We start from the raw sequence: 17,365 nt of genomic DNA, 5'->3' as shown, positions 1-17,365 counted from the left end.
GGCTGAGGACCCTCAAAGGAGTTGGGAATGCCATCATGAGTCGAGTTTTAGAGGACAATTCCACGCCGTGTGGCCACTTAGGTCTGTAGATTCACTCCGGTCTGAGTGTTGGGAAGAGAGGGCAGCAAAGCTATCCCCCGGCGTCGGCAGCCCAGTATTGGAACATACCAGTGATGCCCGCCGCGTCGAAGCGAAAGACGCAGTTGGAGACAGCGAAGACAGGCTGGAGTCGCAGCGCTTGTGCGGCTCTGTCTGCTTGAAAACCCCAGTGGCTGGTCTCAAAGGCGTTGCCCACATTGAGCCATAGCTTTCGCAGGCCAGCCCCAACCTCATGCAACAGTGACAGCTAATTTTCAAAGGTTAGCCTATGGTGTTCCTTAGAGACCATTGGCACCCGGGATACGGTACCTAGGTTTAGCCTCGTCGCAGCGTTTCCTTCGTCTCTTGCAGGTCAGGCATCCGGATCGAGTCCATTTAGCACCCTCTCTCCTACATCTTCTTTTGGCTCGGGGGTGGCCAGTATTACCACCTTGGGTATTAGCCGTCGAATCAAGGCGCGCCATTACCCCCTTGCACATTTATATAGTTGGGAGTAAGGCCGATACGTCAACAGGTAACCAGCAAAGATATAAGGAAATCGGTACCTCCGATAACAACCACTCACCAGGACCGATCTCCAACATTCAGCAATAACAATGCAAATGCTCTTGGGAGATTTCTTTCACAGCAATGAGCGCCCGGGGCGCGGAGCATGAGAAGAAAGAGGAGGTAGTTCTTGGCGATGTTCTCTCTCCTCTCAACCACAGGCGACGAGCAGAGATGTGGGAACATGCCCTTTCATCTCAACTTTTAGAGCTTAGACTGAGTGAAGGAAGGCAACCTCCTCTTCCAAACATGCTGTGTCTCAAATCTCGTCGCTCAGATGACTGACTGCCTAGTTCGGAGTAGATTCTCAGTTACTAGGTGATCGATATGATGAATAACCTCCAGGTTTGCGCATCCATCCGTCCTCCAACGGAGGATAAGCGCTTTGAATTTCCTCGGTCTTCTTGCCTTTGAGATTTGCCGCCGACGGGCCATTTGGACGCGACCCATACTGGATGGTGAGTTGGATCGACAATCTCCAGGCCCCGGCCCTAGCCATGACCTTCCCGAATAGGCAGGTCCATCCAGTCTCAGGGCTCCAGGGCTGGAGACGGCCTTCATCGACCTCTCTCTCTCTTTCTCTACGGCCACCGTTTTCATAGTTCTTATCATGCTGCGAGAAGGTAACAGTATTTAAATCACTGTCATCAGCTCCTGGAGTCCTTCTACTCCCAACCCTGACCCCCCACCAGAAGCCTATCTTTGAAGGACTCGCCCTTCTTCATTCTGATCTATACGCTATATATGTATAATTACCCTACACACATCAGTGGATATGTCTCTCGCTTCGCATGGGCCGGCATTGACCGAGCCCTTCAACCCTCACCCATTCGATCCCCTTACTCCCCAAGAGATCCGTTTGGGCTTTCGTATCCTGCGGTCTGCTTTTCCTGGAGTGCAACTTCGAGTCAATCGAATTGACATCCAAGAACCAATTAAGAGGGATGTCATTCCTTACATCGAAGCAGAACGACTAGGGGAACCTCTGCCACCAAAACCTGCCCGTCTCCTGTACTCGTACTTCCACCGTTTGGATACTGGTGCATGCTGCAAAGCATTGCTCAACGCCGACAATGCGTCCGTTGTTTACGCGAAGGAGCTGCCATCAGGAGTTCAAGTAATCTATTCCACCCTATCCTATTCATGATGTGCTAACTTGTGAGATTCCAGATTCCTATGGACGTTGATGAGATCACCGACATTGAGAAACTCTGCATGGAGCATCCGGCCGTGTTGGCGGAGATCGAGAAAATGAAGCTCCCGCCGGGTGTGACGGTCTGCAACGACCCATGGATGTACGGGACTGACAATCCTAGCGAGATACGACGGCTCTTTCAGTGTTTCATGTATGTCGTTGCGGTGGACCATCCTGAAAATAACCACTACTCTGCTCCATGCAAATTTTCCCCAGTTTTTGACGGGCATACGCGGGAGTTAGTCCGTATGGACTACCTCCCTGGCGGTGTCGACACCAAGACGGTTGAGACACAGCCCTGGAAGCCTGTCAAAACCATTCAATATGCTCATGGTCTCTTGGAGGAGCCCCTTCGTCCTGACCTCAAGCCTTACATCGTCCAACAACCAGAAGGAGCCTCCTTCTCAGTGGAAGGCAATCATGTATATTGGCAAAAGTGGCGGTTCAGAGTAGGTTTTAACAACCGTGATGGCTTAGTCCTCTACAACCTCACATACGACAACCGGAACATTTTGTATCGGCTTTCTATCTCTGAAATGACTGTTCCATATGGAGGCGAGTTTGCGATCAAGTTGATAACATATTTTGAATTGACCTGCGAATTTGCTGATGATGTTCTAGATCCCCGGGCGCCATACCATCGAAAGCAAGCCTTTGATGTTGGTGATGTTGGGTTTGGTCTGAATGCCAACCAGCTCTCCTTGGGCTGTGATTGCCTAGGCCACATTAAATACTTTGATGGCTACCGAGCAGATTCGAAGGGCCAACCGGTCCTTCTAAAGAATGTTATTTGCATGCACGAACAAGATAATGGACTCCTACACAAACACACCAATTACCGGTCTGGGGCCGCCACCGTTGTTCGCAATCGCCAACTTGTCCTCCAGATGATCTGTACAGTGGCAAATTACGAGTATATCTTTGCGTATATCCTTGACCAGGCAGCTAATATCGAACTTGAAATTCGCGCAACGGGAATCCTCTCCACAGTCCCCTTTGAGAACGACAACGGAGAGACTGTCAAGTGGGGCACCAATGTCGGCCCCGGTGTCATGGCTCCCTTCCATCAACATATGTTTTCACTACGTATTGATCCTGCTATTGATGGTTTTAGGAATACTGTCTTCTATCAGGACAGTGTACCACTTCCAGAAGATGATGACAACCCGTACTTGGTTGGGTATACAACGGAAGAGACGGTCATTGACAAGTCTGGAGCTGCCGATACCGATGTAAGCAGGCATCGTGTTTTCAAGATTCGCAACGACAGTGTCATCAACCCAATTACGTACAAGCCTGTGGCGTATAAATTACAGGTTGCGCCGAGCCAGATGCTCATTATGCCCAAGAAAGCCCTGGGATACCAACGAGCTGAATTTGCTTCGAAACCTATTTGGGTAACCAAATATCAGGATGATGAGCTCTATGCAGCGGGCGAGTTTACAAATCAAAGCAAACGCGCACATGGTGTGGAGACGTGGGTTCAGAGGCAAGATCCTACTGAGAACGAAGATGTGGTTCTGTGGCACAGTAAGTAACCGTCCCCATATCAGGGAGGTATCTTGGAGTCTAACATTATATTCAGCTTTTGGTCTTACCCACAATCCTCGCATTGAGGACTTCCCCGTCATGCCTATGGAACGGATCAGCGTCATGCTCAGGCCAGATGGTTTCTTCACGAAGAATCCGGCTTTGGATGTGCCACAGTCGACGCAGAACTTCAACAAGTCCACGCTCCACCCAGACTCATGTTGCAGCTCTGTGAAGAGTAAAATATAAAATGCAGTGCTCAGACTGATTCCTCATTACCGTTCTCTGTCGTCCAACGACTTCTCTACATAGAGCGCTTCACAATACATGTCTTCTGATGATACTATGGAATAGCTTCCACGGCTCCTTGCTCCTTCCGAAACAAGGAAGGTATATAAATCAGAAACTTCGTACATGAAACGAAACGGAAAAAAGGGCGCGTCCTGTATTTCCGCCATACCAGGTCGCCCAATCGTCTTCCGTTACCATGAGATAATATCGTGATATCTTCGTTCTATCATCCTCTGTTGTTCAATTGGCCCGTCTTGCCGAATCTAAAACCGAACCTTGCATGTAGATGGCATTTTCGGCGGTAGATGATCAGTGAAGGTCCCCCATGTACCGGAAAGGGGTCTCGAAGGATGTTCTTTGTTTAAGCCTTCGGAGTGATATGAGCGCTGGGAACAGAACCGTTGCCGACATTCGCCGCAGCGGCTTCTCGGGCGCCAGTGAGACCATATTGCGAGTTGATTCCTTCGACACGATGAGTGGAGTTGATGTTCTTGACAAGCGTGATCTGCCAGCAGGTGGCGCCACCCTGACGGGAGGTAATTGTGGAATAGGCGAGGAAGTATTCCCAGATCTTGGAAGTAAGGGAAAGTCAGCCGGTTATCTTTCTTTCTTTGAGGGGCCACAGAGATAAGGGCAAAGTAAGGAGGCATACCCTGAACCATCTCTTGCCGTACTTGGCCTCAACCTTCTCACGATTGCCAATCCAGTTCCGGTACCAGCGCCAGAGAGTGGCAGAGTAGTGAACACCAATGGTGTCAATGCCCTTAATCTCGAACCCAGCGGCCTCGAGTCTGTCAACAACGAATCCGAGAGGGGTGCTAGCATCGGCGCCTGGGAAGATGTATTTGTTCATGAAGAGACCCCAGATGAGATCCTCGTACTGCCAGGACTTGCGGAGACCGGCGATCTGCAGGAAGAAGACACCATCGTCATCCAGCATGTCGTAGACTTGAGACAAGAACGAAGTGAAGTGGCGCACCCCCACGTGCTCCGCCATCTCCAAGCAAGTAATCTTCTTGTAGCCTCCAGAGACGCGCGGAGCGTCACGGTAGTCTAGACATAAGATGCGGCTCTGAGATTCCTCGATGCCAGAGTTGCGAAGGCCTTTGTTACCCCATGCGGTCTGGTTCCGGCCGAGAGTAATACCTGTGACCTGAGCACCGTAGTGCACCGAAGCGTACTTGGCCAGAGTGCCCCAACCGCAGCCCAGATCGAGGACGGTGTCACCCTGCTTGAGTCCAATCTTCTCACAAACCACAGCTAGTTTGTTATCCTGGAGCTGCTCGAGACTTTCTTCCTTGTTCACATCACCAATGATTCCGGAGGTATAGATCATGCGGGGGCCTAAGAACCAAGCGTAGAAGTCATCGCCGCGGTCATAGTGGTCACGAACCTGTTCCTCATCTGGAAACGCAGTCAGTAAGTAACAATTATGCGGCAAGAAGGGGGAGGAAAGTACCTTGAGAACGAGAATGAACTAACAATTCGGGGATAAAGCCGAAGAGGAAATGCTTGTAGAGACCCATCGTGAAGCGGAAGTTGGCCCAATCGTGCCTGAACTCAAGAGCCTCCAGAGCATCGATCTTGAAGTCAACCTCACCGTTAAAGTACTTCTCATAGAAGACCTCCATGGGAATCTTGCTCTTTCCGCGGTAGGTGGCACGGTCATGTTCGCTTTGGAAATGTAGATAATGCTCGACGGAACGGCCAGCATACTTGGCCTTCTCGTTCTTCCGGGGGGAGATGGTGGAAGCGACGGACCAGAATGCCATTAAGATCGGGATTGTAGTGAAGATTGCGAAGAAAATGGTGGTATAGAAACCTCCACCGACCTGACGTGCGAGATACCATGGGATAAGGAGGAGCAGGGAGAAGAGCAGGGTATTGGAGAAGCTATCGCTCCCAGCAGCATCGGCCGGGACAGGAGCATTCTTAATGGCCGGATACTACCAAATCAGGGGGAAAGAACGTCAGTACCAACAGAGGAGAATTGATGTCTGGGAAGCTCGGAACACGGCGCAGTCTGCAGCCTCTATTGAGCAGGGACAAGAACTCACCGAGGTTGTACGCACTCCGCAGTCATCGGCGGGAGTGGTCCTGGGAGCAGCGGGAGTTTCAATGTACTGGAAGTCTTCGGGGGACTCGGGGTGAATATTTGCCATGGCGAGGGAGAGGGACAGGCGATTGAGGGGAGAAGGAGAGGGAGAGAGAAGGGATCTTGGGAAGGGCAATGGGAGGAATTGATATGGGCAGGGGAGAAAGAGGAAGGAAGAAGGCCTCCAGGGTGCTTTGGATACAGAAATTACGTGTGGCACTGATCTTCCCGAGGACCATCACATTTTGTCGAATCATAAGCTTCTTGCAGCTCTTTGCCCTTGAAATTTTACTTAATTTTAACCGATAGATGAAATCATTATGGCCCTGCATAATTTATACGAGCTCTTCACCAGAGCAGCGAAGTGAATTCTCTATTTAGCAAGACGTGTGTTTACCCCCTCAGGTCGGTTCCTGACGATGTGGGCCCAAGCTCAGTGCATCTGAGTTTAGAGCGGTGAACAGCTCGCAGGACGACAGAGGTGACCAAGGCCCAGAGCTCCGTTCATAGCAGTGTTGCGAAATCATATGGAAAAAAGACATCCCTCCTGTAAGCCATACCCAGAATTAATCAAATATAACAAACGCCGCGTCCCCGTAATAGCTGCACCGAAAGTGAATGTTGACAGAGACCGCTTGATCTGCACCAACTCCATGAGCAACATGGAAGAAAAATATCATAGAGGGAACGCCGGAAGCAATTATAATGATGAAGGTGAGCCGGGTTGGCCTGGCTAACACTCAAGTGAAGGCTTTAGAGACATTTAAGCTCATAGGGTTAGCTGAAAGTCCTGCGTCTCTTCGTCTTCTTCGTACGACGGAATCGGCTCTTCCGCCAACTGGTCAGAGTTCACGGGGTACGGCCGGTAGGGCTGCAGATAAGTCTCTGGAGATATGATTCCTTTACTGACCGACTGCGTCGCGGTGGTCCCAGCCTTTCCGTGCAGTCGAGACGATACCTCCCGGCCTTTAGTGTACCCCACTGTCGTCCGGGAGCCTGCAGAAGCGGCAGTATGGCGCATGGAGGATGGATTGGTCGGGGGCCTAGGTTTCTTTGAGGACAATAGCGCCGGAGTGACCCTCGCCTTCGGTTTCAGAATCGGCGCGGCTCGACTACATGGCGTTGTACGCTCAGTGCTGGAGAGAGCGTTGACCGCCTCCCGAGCGCGGATGGTGGGAACTCCAAAAGGACGTCTTGTTTTCCCTGCAGGAACCCTCGGCTGTCGTGATTCGATACGGCGCCGAGGGATCTCACGCTGACTGAGCTGATCATCATCGCTAGGCTCATCGAAACCGATATCTCCAACCTGTTTCAGAATTGTTTCATCTATCATCTTATCGTAAGCAACCGAGTCTTCTTGGAATTTGCGTTGCCTTTTCGTAAGACCATCGGCGCCGATCTCATTATCTCCGTATACGCTTTCCAACCCAAGTGCTAGGTTCTTGGGTTGGAATTGAGGGAATGCGGTGTCGTACGTGATATCATCAGGATAGTCCGGAAGGTCTATTTGGCGTCAGTTTATCCAATTCTCTAAGGGTTTGGGATGGGTGAGGAGCGTCACCTTGCGGCTTTGGTGGCATATACTCAATATCGGGAATATCATCCTCAGGCGACTGGACCTGCACTTGTGGGTGTGGTTGCTCAACAAAAGGTGAGAACTTCTTAACACGCTGTGTAGAGCCTTTTCTAATCGTCTTCTCGGGTTTCAGAGTTCCTGTAGGAGCTGCGGGCGTCTGTAGGCCTTTCGCTTTGGCATTGGTTGTTTTCATGCCCAGCGGAGCGCGATGGCGGGTATCCGCTACGAACTCTGGATTAGCCTTTGCCTTCAGATTCGCAAAATTTCCCAGAATTCAAAGCATTGTGCATACCCATAGGTGTGATAAATGCATCCTTGACTGATAATTTGGCGTTCTCATTCTGCTTCCCAACGGTCTTTACTGTCTTTTTCCCGAATGCCAATGGGTCGTTCTCATCCTTCAACGGTACCTTGAACGGCGTCTTGGGTGCTCGGGCTCCAGGGGTTTTCGGCTGGAGTTGCTTCACCCCTTGGTTCAGCGGCTTCGACGCGGCAACGGTTTGGTGGTTGTGGACGAGGTTTTCCTGGTCTCGGAGGGCCAGCATGGTGGCGAGTTTGGGACAGTATCAAGCATTCATATGTGAACACGCGGTTGCTGTCTAATTCTGTGAGCTGAAAGAGAAGCGGAAACTTCAAGGGTTCGTCTGGTATTGCGAGGTTCTCGATGCAAGGTGCGCAAGCTTGTTTTCTTTTTCGTCATGGTTGCCCGTGGAGACCGAGGATCCGCAGGAAACCACAGCCAATCCATCCATGGTTGTGGCTCACTTCAAACAGACTTCATGCCTTAAACTTCAGGCGACAACTGACCGCCTGGGCAGCAGGCACCCTTCCTATCATCAGGTGTGTTGGTTCGTTTCTCCTGAACCCAACTCTGCTGAACATACACTCGCACCTCCATCTGGCTTATTTTTGAGCGAAGACCTTCAGTCGAACCTCAAAACTATTGTATTCGTTTCGTCTATACATAGTTCCTTGTCCCCAGCCCGTCATTATGGATAGAATCAAGGAGGTGTGTTCCCCCTCCTTCCCCCTGCTGTTGGTGGGGTAGCTTGAGAGCTATGCCTGTATCCTGCACATGCAGCACCACCGCTTTCCTTTGCCCTCGCTTGTTCGTTGCAGCGGCTTCCGGTCTTACGGATATGTGGATTACTCTTGTTTGATTTGAAATTCGACGTTAATTAAATGGGGAAGCACACGGAGGCTAACTAGTATCATTTAGAAAATGTCCGCTCTGCGCCTGGAGGCTGATGAAGCCCAAGAAAAGGTTGAGGAACTGAAGGGTAGGGTGAAGACTTTAGAACAGGAAAATCTGGCGAAGGAGCAAGAGATCACATCCCTCACCCACCGCAATCAACTCCTCGAGGCTGAGGTCGAGAAGCTGGAGACGAGTGTGAAGGAGGCTAAAGACGCTGCCAACCAGAGCGCTCAGCACGATACGCAGAATGAAGCGCTTCAGCGACGTCTGCAGCTACTGGAGGAGGAGGCTGAGGAGGCTGACCGGAATTTGCGCGAGACGAACGAGAAGTATGTTCGGTTCCTACCTGTTTTGGCCCTTGACAAGGAAATACTAACTGGCGTCCCCCACAGGCTCCGTCAAACGGACGTCAAGGCTGTCCACTATGAGCGCAAGGTGCAGGCTCTTGAATCGGCTCGTGATGAGTGGGAGAGCAAGTATGAGGAGATGGCGAAGAAGCACGCAGAGTTGCAGAAGGATCTTCACGAACTCGAGGTCTCTATGAGCAATGTTTGAGGATGAGGCCGAGTATGCGATGGAGGGGATTTATTCAGCCTTCTCTCTAATGGATTTGTCTTGCCTTCTTCGGTGCACAGCCCACCCTTCTATATTTTTATCATTGGCCCGCTGTCGGCAGTTCTCAGCCCTCCTCATCTTGTTCTTGCACTCATATTTCCATCCATCTGGCCCCAAAGTCCACATTGTGACTTATTAACCATAGTCAAAATTAAGTCGACAATACCTGAGGGTTCGTGAGATGCTATGCGAATGGTGTAATTTGACTGTTCGCATCGTTCGACATGGACCGAGTATGAAGAATCCTGAAAAAACGTCCTCAACGTTCTTTTCGCGCCTTAGTCTTCCTGTGGTTGGATTGCCGCTCTTTCATTCTTGTGACTTTTCGTTCCTCTTTGCTTTCGTATCGGAATTTCTTCTTTCTCTTCTTCGGCTTCCTGCCTGAGGGACCTTTGGTCTCCTCGGCCTGCTTGTCCAACCTGATGTCTCGGGGATTATCTGGGTGTGCCGACTGCTCTTCCAAGCGATCCTCGTCGTCCGATTGCAGGAGGCGTTCCTTCGACGGATCCATCTCCTCTACCGTGACTGTAGTATATTTGTCCTCATCAATATATTCAGCTTCATAGTCTACTGGCGGATGTTCTGCAATTCCGTCCCACTCATCTCCGTCGTCGTTGTCGTTCGAAGCATTATCGTCGTCATCGTCACTTCCCTCTTCTTCCCTGAGTTTCTTTAGCTGCCTCCGGTGCTCTTCAAGTGCACGTTCAAACTCTGCAGTGCGTTCTTCGCGCATCTAATAAATCGGGATCAGGGCCGACATCAGTTGTATTCTTAGGTTGGGAAACCACGGTCATCTGGCGCACCTTTCTTCGCTCCTCCCTTTTTGCTTCTCGGACTTTCTGTTCTGCAATTTCCTGCGCATGTCGTATTCGCTGCTGTTTTCGTTTGCGGAAGCCCGTCAAAAATTGCTGGCGCGCAGCGGGATCGAATTTGACTTCCTCAACTTGGCTGTTGAGCTTTCGCTTCTTAGAATGAGGCGCCATTATGTGCGAATGATGGCCTCGGTTGAAAAAGAGCAGTTAGCAAAATCTAAAGATTATTTGTAATATTCTGTAGCGAATTTGGCGATTCTGGGATCCTCTCGAAAACTCAAGCGGAAAAATGCCAGCACGGGTGGTTCCTCTTTCCGCCGCTCGACCGCCCTGAGCTCATTCAATCCACCATGGCCCCAAACATCATCCTTCTGCGGACATAACTCATCGCCGCTGGACCCAAACACCATCCCACACGATGCGTCTGAGTTATTTCTCATTGCTCGCTCTGGGAGCAGCAACGACCAACGCCTTTCGAGATACCTCTCCCTTTTTCCTTGCATCAACCTCTGAGTACGTAGCTTGGGAACGAACGTCTTGAAGACTGGCCAGACTAGCTCACAAGCTTCTTAGGATCCCTTCTGCTTCAGCACAACTTAAATCCGCTACATCTCTTCTCAATGATCTCTCTGCGAAACTTAGCACGTGCCCATCAGACTACTATGTCATTGCAGTTCAACCCGGGGTACACAGCACCGACTTCACTACTAGCAAATCCGCGCCCCGCCTAGGTGCGAAGATGACGGGTCGAGATAAGTCTATTCAGTCAACCACGATTATCAACGAGGTCGCCGGTGTTTTAGAAGCGAAGCAGATTGGGAATATTCTTGAGAGTGAATGTGGCGCTCATATGACAGTGATCGACGCCTCATGTTCGTGGCCCAAACTTGCAACTGGAACCTGGAGCTTCTTGATTAACTACTCGATTAGCGGGACTCTATCCGACCGAGCTTGGCTCAGCGCCTGGTATTATCGTTGTCGAGTTCTCCTCCCTTCCTCTCGGACCGGCGCGGGATCAACAACTCTCCGATAACGGTTAGTGCGGATGTATACATCCCAGCGCGGAATGTACTGACTTCTTTCCATAGACGGGCTGCTTTCTGACATTGTCGGACGGCTACCATCGAGTAAATACACTATTCTTTATCTCACAACGCCAAGGGAATTTGAGGAGACTAGCTCCCCCGTTTACCAGCCCAAGAACGATCCGTACCAAGATCCCATGCATGTCGACTTGAAACGGGACTATTCTGCGCACTCTCGCCGTCAGGAGACAACGAACAACTCTCTTTTTGACGAGTATCAATATTTCACTCCAGGTATGTGCAATCCCAGTTCCTTTGCTGATGGTAGGCTGGACCGCTAACCTCTCCAGGACTCTTCATGGGTCTTATTGCCGGGTTCTTTTTCCTTGCTATTCTGTACGTCGCTTTCAGTGCGCTTCTGAGCCTGCAAGTTCCCTACGCCGCTTTTGAAAAGGACACTTCTGCTAGCGAGCAGAAGAAACATGAATAGTTTATTTAATCCTTTCGTTTCCTGAAGGTACTGGATCTCGATATATTTTTCCATCTCACGCCGTACATCATATTTTAGTGGATCTTAGGTATCCACGGGACTAAGGAGTTTAGCATGATCCAAGTGTATTCTAAGGTTATGGCAGCGCATTCTCTATCTTGAAATCAGAAATCGGACGAGAGACCAGCAGGTGGGACTCGCTGGTTGTCAACTTCGCTTGGCATGGTTCTTTTGCGGAGCCTTTAAATCACGTGACTTTACTCCCACTGTGGTGCGCCTAAGGCACGTATTCAGGGCCCCTGGGCACATGACGACGCTGCGGCTGTCGTTGCTGATCTTCAAGTTTGCATCGCCGTTTGTCTGATCCTCCTCAGACCACACCTTTTCGCTCACTCTTCGATGTCGAGCTGTAAATTAATGCGACTCCACTGATCTATCTCACCCCAGGTTACTGCCGGCTGCTTGCTCCCTCCCATGGTCGCTCCCGTCATCTGTCCCCTTTGTTGACTTGCTGTTTGGGTGGAGACCATCAGATCCACGCCCTTGTTTCTCAGAGCGACCCCCAGAATTAGTAGCATTTGCGGCCACCTCTCACACGATTACTTGCGGCTTTACTCTTGGTTTCTGCGACCTTGCCCGGCCCGAATCTCCGCGCGGTGCTGTGGAATCTAATATACTGAACGGATGCCCGCGGTCTAGTGACGGATTCTTCAGGAAGCCTCACTTCAATCGCCGACTCGCCTTGCAACCCCTATTCCTGCAATGCATCTTCTTCCCATGCGCCGTTCAACGGCCCGCCGGCCGCACCTCCTACTGTTTCTTTTCCTCGCAATCGTTATATTTGCGCAATTAGCCGCCGCCCAAGACGATTCGGATTCATCGAATGACAATAATGACAGCGACGCAACGGACGATTCGTCCGATGACACATCCTCGACAACAGATAACTACCCCGTCGTGACGGTACCCCCAACAGATGATGCTCCGTACATGCAAAAGTCTGCCGCGCCAGAAGGAACTGTATTCATTGCTGTGGGAGCCGTCCTGGGTGCAATGGGTCTCTCCGTCCTGGCCTGGCGGGGCCTTGTGGCGTGGTCTGTGAACCGGTCCGTCCGCCGAGCGGCCATCATGCACTCATCTGAGAACAAGGGCTTGCTTCGCGGAAAGAAGAAGCGATCAGGACGATCCCACCCCCGCGGAAATGGTCACACACATCACAACGCCGTCTCCCTTGAGAAGATCAGCGGAAACCGCCACAGCACCTATAGGGGTCAGCGCGGCTCCAAGATCCCAACCTCCGGCAGTGGTCTCTTCTTCTCACCTACCGCAGGCATGAACAACAGCGGAAATAGGGGCTCAAATTACCTTCCCGCTGGGTATTACGCCGCGGGGAATGCCGCTGCGGGGCTTGCTCAGAATGTTGGTCTCTCCTCCGACCACCTTCCACCACAGGTTCGTGGCTACACCCGTACAGGCTCCGGCCCAACTCCGCCAGCGACGCCATTGTCACCCACTTCGGGTATACACGACCCTCAACAATACAGCAATAGCAATCTCCGACAATCCTACACCGCCGCTGCGTCGATAAGCAGTTTGAACCTTACCTCCCCACCGCAAGGAAGAACGCCCAGTGCGTATCTCGAAGATCTCTTCGAGAATCACCCTCCCCGTTCTCCAAATAGGCATAACTAGACGGAATCTAGTCATTTTCTCTTACGTGGGACGGAAGCCTCTTTTTGTGTTCGATTATTTTTGGACAGTTCTTGACGTTGTTGATTGGATGCAGTATAGTGAACCAGCCCATTTGCATAGCTACATCGGACGCAGCCGTTTGTTTCTCTCCCCACTTTCTTCTTTTCAAGTTCTGTCTTGGTGTCATATAGGCCGGATAGTGTCTGCACAGGTGCTTGGAATTCATCTAATTTAACTCGCTGTGCATCCCGCGTATTTCACTCTTCTTCCTCCGGCGACGTGCTGTATTTGGGATGCCCCAGTACCCGAAACTATGGGATGCGCTTCGTTCTAGCCGGTTCTTGCTGATATTTGCGCTCCCAGAACTGGCCCATTCAAACAATCATCGATATTTACTCGTTAGTCAGGCTTATCGGCTCCCGTTATCCATCCCATGTGCCTTAGTATAGGACTAGTCAGGATAGGAAAGAATAAACAACGACCGACCTCGGGAAAGTTGAGGAAGAGAATGAGTATGTCTGAGAATTAACACCACCAACGCTCTTGCCCATATGATACATGAACGAAAAGGACTTAAAAAAAAAGAGCAAATCAACAGCTTTCCTCATTAAAGAAACAGGGTTAACACGGAACACGCTTAAGTGCGCTGAGAGACCAAAAGTAAAATAACAGCGAAGAAACAGGGCATAAACATGAGTCCCGAATTGAATGCGTTCTGTTTACAAGTGAGTATAAGGTCATGTCATCTATATAGCGGGAAAGGTTATGAACAGTTAGTCTTGGGTTTGATTGACTGAGTTCAATCAGCGTCCAGTTTGCTGCTGAACTCGCCGAGTAGAATATCGTTGGGGGCTGGACCGCGGCTGTTCCTAACTAGAAAGAGCGAAGAAACCATTAGTATCCCATAAGCGTGGCATTCAGATGAGGACTCACTCCATTCGGCCTCCGCGCGAATGAAAACCCACACCCATCGGCGGCCAACCTCGAGGAACATGAGTAAGAAAAGCCCAACCTCAGTCTCGCTCAACCAAAGGAAACCTGGCACGAATTTCGACATCCATGAAAAGCGGACAGCGAAGTCAATGGCGATGGCCACATAATACTGCCGATCAGTAAAATAGCGGTGACGGCGAAGTCCGAATGGGTACTCGTTATCATTTCGCGATTCGGATAATAAAGTTAAGTCCCAATCCATGGTCACGTCCCAGTAAAAAGAATAGGAAGAGTTGATGAAGGAAAAGAAGTATCTAATAAACGGCCGTCACACGTTAGCATATTTGCTCGTCACATCATCGACTCGAGCCAACATACAGCAGCTGTGAGAGTGATACTTCGCTTATTCCATGGAAAAGGAAAGGGTTATAGTTCCTTAATTTCGCCGCGAGCATGATGACTGGAAAGGCACTTGCGTATTTCAAGGCGTTTGCTAGGTGTTGAACACCGCTGTTCCCGTGTCTGAAACCCGTTCGGCGGACGCGCACATATTCGATTAAACACTGTCTTAGTCGGATAATGCTGGGTATAGCGATAATCAGAGGAACCGTATAATAGGACCCACAATGTCGGTCTGGCTTAGAGGTGCTCGATGTGTCCGGGCTGAAGAACATGCAGAAAGTGACCACCAGGTCCGCGATGACTTTCGCATAGCTTGTGAGAACGTCTGCCAGTAAAATATCGCCGAACTTGCCATCCTGAACCTCTCCTAAACCACCGATACTAATCCGCCGTAGTGTAGATAAGAATCTTCGCCGCCCGGACCATGACAACCGATTGAAAGGGAGGACGAGGAGGATGAGGAATATAAAGAGGTACGCTTGTGGGATGTAGTCGACCGATTCAACCCATTCCCGAGAGCCGTGTGTGACAGGCCAGAAGACGATGAGGGATAAGATAAGGGGAATGGTTAAGAGGGCGGCCAGATGATAGGCAGAAGCGTGGTGTGGCCGCTGGTTCGGAGATTGACGAGCAGGGTATCGTATCAGCGCTGGGAGATCCTGGAGATAGTCAGTTATTGGGATTCCGAGTGTTTGTTTCCAAAAAAGGGAATGGGAGGGTTCGACGCACGATATTGTTCCGCCGTAGATGCTGAAGATTGGCACCCCAACCCCAGAAACCTAATCACAAGTGTCAGTGTGGTCGCTAACGAATAATACGTAGCGACAAGAAGAGACACATACCTGCTATCAAAATCACCGCCACGCGAGAAGGGAAGGGAAGAAAGAGACTGAAGCCATCCAATTGAGCATGCTGATCAGGACCCATATTTCATTGAGAGAGCAGCGCTGGGGCTCCGGCCACCTGCACAGGAAAAATAATATGATTTTAAAGTAGACCACTGATTCCTTCGGAAGAAAAATGGCGAAGGAAACAAAAAAAAAAAAAAAGGGAAAGGGAATGCAATACGCAAACGAGCGACTAGGGGTGAGTCCGGCCTCAGGAATAATCAACTGTACAAAAGGCCTGGGCTGCAGACGTCTCAAAGAAGCTCAGGGACACTTTCAAAAGCGGTCCATCAACCCGTGACCCGCGGACAGCCTGGATTGGGGGGATTCCGCGCCGCTTTTCGATTAAGGAAAACGCTTCGCCGCATCCGGGTTAGCGGAGTTCTAGACCCTGGTTCTCAAATTGGACCCAGACTCGGTCACCTGATACAATACCACGTGATAATAGCCGAGGCTCTGACGCTGCTCGGGGAAGCGCCAGACCCCGTTCTACTGTATGTCGATGTTGCCGATGACGAACCCTTCGAGCGGAAGCGCATCATTTCTCCAGAGACAACTTTTGACACCTCCTACGCTTCACTCTGGCACCTGCCTTACCTAAGAACAATGGCAGACGAAGACCTATCCCTCCCGACTCCAACCCCTCCCACGGGACCGTCGACCCATTTCTACCCTTTCGCGACGTCGCCGGACATCATCCGCTCCCATGAGAAAGATGCATTTCTTACAGCAAAGTTGGCCAACCAGTCTCAATCTATCATCCGAACACTCCGCGGTGCCCGATTCGCACACGCCCATTCAGATGCCATTCAACACTTAACCGAACTGCTTTACTTCTCTCTAACGACACTTATTGGGAATCGGACTCTAGGAGAGGAGTATTGCGATCTCGTGCAACTAGAAGATGATACTCTACGGCTCCCGTCAATAACTAGGCGCGTGGGATATATTTTGAGTAGCATACTGGTACCGTGGACGCTTCGGCGGATTCTCCCTCTATTTCGACAGCGCCTTCGAGCTAAATTGGAGCGTAGCATCGCCCGACAGCAACTGAAGGCGCCGCAAACTAAAGAGACAATACGCTCTTCTCCGAATAACAAGCCGAAGAAGCAGGCATTTGTTACAAAGTTGCGTATTCAGAAATACATCCTGGAACATCTCGATTCGATCACGTCCTTGTCGCCAATATACGCGCTGAGTATCGCGACGTTCTATTTCACGGGCTCGTATTATCACCTATCGAAACGCTTTTGGGGACTTCGTTACGTCTTCACAAAGAAGTTGGAAGAAAATGAACAGCGCGTCGGGTATGAGGTATTAGGAGTTCTACTTGTTCTGCAAATTACCGTCCAAAGTATACTCCATGTCCAGAGAGTTAGCGGGAGCTTACAGCAGGAGGACCAAGACGAGCATTTTGATTCTACCAGAGCTGGCGGCCAGGAAGTTACATTGGCGCGCTCGATTGAGCATCCGTCGTCCCTCCCACTTCTCCCTACTTCTAACCCCAGGTATGATCTCTCAGAGGATCCACGTGCTATCCCCTGGATTCCTACGGGCCAACAGCAGAAATGTACACTGTGCCTGGAGTCGTTCAAGGACCCTAGTGTCACAACTTGTGGACACGTGTTTTGCTGGACATGTGTATGTGACTGGATTCGCGAGAAGCCAGAGTGTCCACTCTGTCGACAGGAGGTCCTTGCATCGAAGGTTCTACCCTTGAGAGGCTGAGTAGGATTGCAAACACGAACGCCTATGTACAAATGTTATATATATATGACTTTCGATTTATACACTTCAGCTGTGGCCCACTGTTGGCGATTATAGGGTTCGATCGCCCGAGTTTTAGATATCGTTATACCCTCCCATTGTTTTGAGCATCTGATAGCGCGTGCGATTTACAAGACACATAACGAATATTTGACCTGACGTTTACACGATCAATAAAATTTCCCTTACTTTTCACGGCATTGGAGTGCTCATTC

At 50.5% G+C, this 17,365-nt stretch overlaps 9 protein-coding genes across 9 annotated transcripts; 5 read left to right on the top strand and 4 right to left on the bottom strand.

Moving 5' to 3' along the window:
* Positions 1-1,420: 1,420 nt before the first annotated feature.
* On the top strand, positions 1,421-3,619 carry BJX67DRAFT_386214 (amine oxidase; the record flags this gene model as incomplete). The annotated part of the gene is made up of 3 exons (XM_071034024.1): positions 1,421-1,762; positions 1,816-3,370; positions 3,426-3,619. 3 exons carry the CDS (start codon positions 1,421-1,423, stop codon positions 3,617-3,619), a joined length of 2,091 nt encoding a protein of 696 aa, XP_070880781.1.
* BJX67DRAFT_367715 (putative cyclopropane-fatty-acyl-phospholipid synthase) lies at positions 3,328-5,923 on the bottom strand. The gene is made up of 4 exons (XM_071030550.1): positions 5,719-5,923; positions 5,121-5,607; positions 4,314-5,065; positions 3,328-4,232 (listed from the first exon to the last, which is right to left on the bottom strand). Exons 1-4 carry the CDS (start codon positions 5,821-5,823, stop codon positions 4,023-4,025), a joined length of 1,554 nt encoding a protein of 517 aa, XP_070880780.1. The 5' UTR covers positions 5,824-5,923; the 3' UTR covers positions 3,328-4,022.
* Positions 5,924-6,071: 148 nt separating this feature from the next.
* Positions 6,072-8,032, bottom strand: BJX67DRAFT_367714 (uncharacterized protein). Its single transcript, XM_071030549.1, has 3 exons — positions 7,625-8,032; positions 7,318-7,554; positions 6,072-7,259 (listed from the first exon to the last, which is right to left on the bottom strand). The coding sequence occupies exons 1-3, from the start codon at positions 7,875-7,877 to the stop codon at positions 6,526-6,528; spliced, it is 1,224 nt and encodes a 407-aa protein (XP_070880779.1). The 5' UTR covers positions 7,878-8,032; the 3' UTR covers positions 6,072-6,525.
* Positions 8,033-8,323: 291 nt separating this feature from the next.
* On the top strand, positions 8,324-9,082 carry BJX67DRAFT_375729 (tropomyosin; the record flags this gene model as incomplete). The annotated part of the gene is made up of 3 exons (XM_071031740.1): positions 8,324-8,341; positions 8,552-8,856; positions 8,920-9,082. 3 exons carry the CDS (start codon positions 8,324-8,326, stop codon positions 9,080-9,082), a joined length of 486 nt encoding a protein of 161 aa, XP_070880778.1.
* Positions 9,083-9,401: 319 nt separating this feature from the next.
* On the bottom strand, positions 9,402-10,125 carry BJX67DRAFT_375728 (rRNA-processing protein RRP17; the record flags this gene model as incomplete). The annotated part of the gene is made up of 2 exons (XM_071031739.1): positions 9,402-9,875; positions 9,946-10,125. 2 exons carry the CDS (start codon positions 10,123-10,125, stop codon positions 9,402-9,404), a joined length of 654 nt encoding a protein of 217 aa, XP_070880777.1.
* A 162-nt stretch (positions 10,126-10,287) lies between these two features.
* Positions 10,288-11,707, top strand: BJX67DRAFT_325024 (Ac45/VOA1 transmembrane domain-containing protein). Its single transcript, XM_071027396.1, has 6 exons — positions 10,288-10,467; positions 10,528-10,826; positions 10,885-10,989; positions 11,043-11,273; positions 11,330-11,496; positions 11,583-11,707. The coding sequence occupies exons 1-5, from the start codon at positions 10,373-10,375 to the stop codon at positions 11,467-11,469; spliced, it is 870 nt and encodes a 289-aa protein (XP_070880776.1). The 5' UTR covers positions 10,288-10,372; the 3' UTR covers positions 11,470-11,496; positions 11,583-11,707.
* A 432-nt stretch (positions 11,708-12,139) lies between these two features.
* Positions 12,140-13,308, top strand: BJX67DRAFT_325026 (uncharacterized protein). Its single transcript, XM_071027397.1, has one exon. It carries the CDS (start codon positions 12,232-12,234, stop codon positions 13,159-13,161), a length of 930 nt encoding a protein of 309 aa, XP_070880775.1. The 5' UTR covers positions 12,140-12,231; the 3' UTR covers positions 13,162-13,308.
* Positions 13,309-13,960: 652 nt separating this feature from the next.
* Positions 13,961-15,423, bottom strand: BJX67DRAFT_375725 (EXS domain-containing protein; the record flags this gene model as incomplete). Its single annotated transcript, XM_071031738.1, has 5 exons — positions 13,961-14,034; positions 14,095-14,408; positions 14,473-15,155; positions 15,226-15,275; positions 15,339-15,423. 5 exons carry the CDS (start codon positions 15,421-15,423, stop codon positions 13,961-13,963), a joined length of 1,206 nt encoding a protein of 401 aa, XP_070880774.1.
* A 451-nt stretch (positions 15,424-15,874) lies between these two features.
* On the top strand, positions 15,875-17,173 carry pex10 (ubiquitin-protein ligase peroxin 10). The gene has a single exon (XM_071027395.1). It carries the CDS (start codon positions 15,990-15,992, stop codon positions 17,109-17,111), a length of 1,122 nt encoding a protein of 373 aa, XP_070880773.1. The 5' UTR covers positions 15,875-15,989; the 3' UTR covers positions 17,112-17,173.
* The last annotated feature ends 192 nt before the right edge of the window (positions 17,174-17,365 follow it).

Source organism: Aspergillus lucknowensis, assembly GCF_044049455.1.
Source record: "Aspergillus lucknowensis strain CBS 449.75 chromosome Unknown BJX67scaffold_81, whole genome shotgun sequence".
In the NCBI taxonomy this organism is placed as follows: Eukaryota; Fungi; Ascomycota; class Eurotiomycetes; order Eurotiales; family Aspergillaceae; genus Aspergillus; species Aspergillus lucknowensis.
Note: the sequence above shows the minus strand (reverse complement) of the source record. Positions and strands in the feature narration are given on the sequence as shown.

Excerpts from the sequence above, each read along its gene's own strand:
- BJX67DRAFT_367715 (XM_071030550.1), bottom strand. The coding sequence starts at position 5,823 with ATGGCAAATATTCACCCCGAGTCCCCCGAAGACTTCCAGTACATTGAA. Across the intron at positions 5,066-5,120 it reads AGTTCATTCTCGTTCTCAAG|ATGAGGAACAGGTTCGTGAC; the intron begins GTACTTTCCTCC and ends CTGCGTTTCCAG. Across the intron at positions 4,233-4,313 it reads ACGGCAAGAGATGGTTCAGG|ATCTGGGAATACTTCCTCGC; the intron begins GTATGCCTCCTT and ends CTTACTTCCAAG.
- BJX67DRAFT_367714 (XM_071030549.1), bottom strand. The coding sequence starts at position 7,877 with ATGCTGGCCCTCCGAGACCAGGAAAACCTCGTCCACAACCACCAAACC. Across the intron at positions 7,555-7,624 it reads TGCATTTATCACACCTATGG|CGGATACCCGCCATCGCGCT; the intron begins GTATGCACAATG and ends CAGAGTTCGTAG. Across the intron at positions 7,260-7,317 it reads TATGCCACCAAAGCCGCAAG|ACCTTCCGGACTATCCTGAT; the intron begins GTGACGCTCCTC and ends GACGCCAAATAG.
- BJX67DRAFT_325024 (XM_071027396.1), top strand. The coding sequence starts at position 10,373 with ATGCGTCTGAGTTATTTCTCATTGCTCGCTCTGGGAGCAGCAACGACC. Across the intron at positions 10,468-10,527 it reads TTCCTTGCATCAACCTCTGA|GATCCCTTCTGCTTCAGCAC; the intron begins GTACGTAGCTTG and ends CAAGCTTCTTAG. Across the intron at positions 10,827-10,884 it reads GACAGTGATCGACGCCTCAT|CGGGACTCTATCCGACCGAG; the intron begins GTTCGTGGCCCA and ends CTACTCGATTAG.
- BJX67DRAFT_325026 (XM_071027397.1), top strand. The coding sequence starts at position 12,232 with ATGCATCTTCTTCCCATGCGCCGTTCAACGGCCCGCCGGCCGCACCTC.
- pex10 (XM_071027395.1), top strand. The coding sequence starts at position 15,990 with ATGGCAGACGAAGACCTATCCCTCCCGACTCCAACCCCTCCCACGGGA.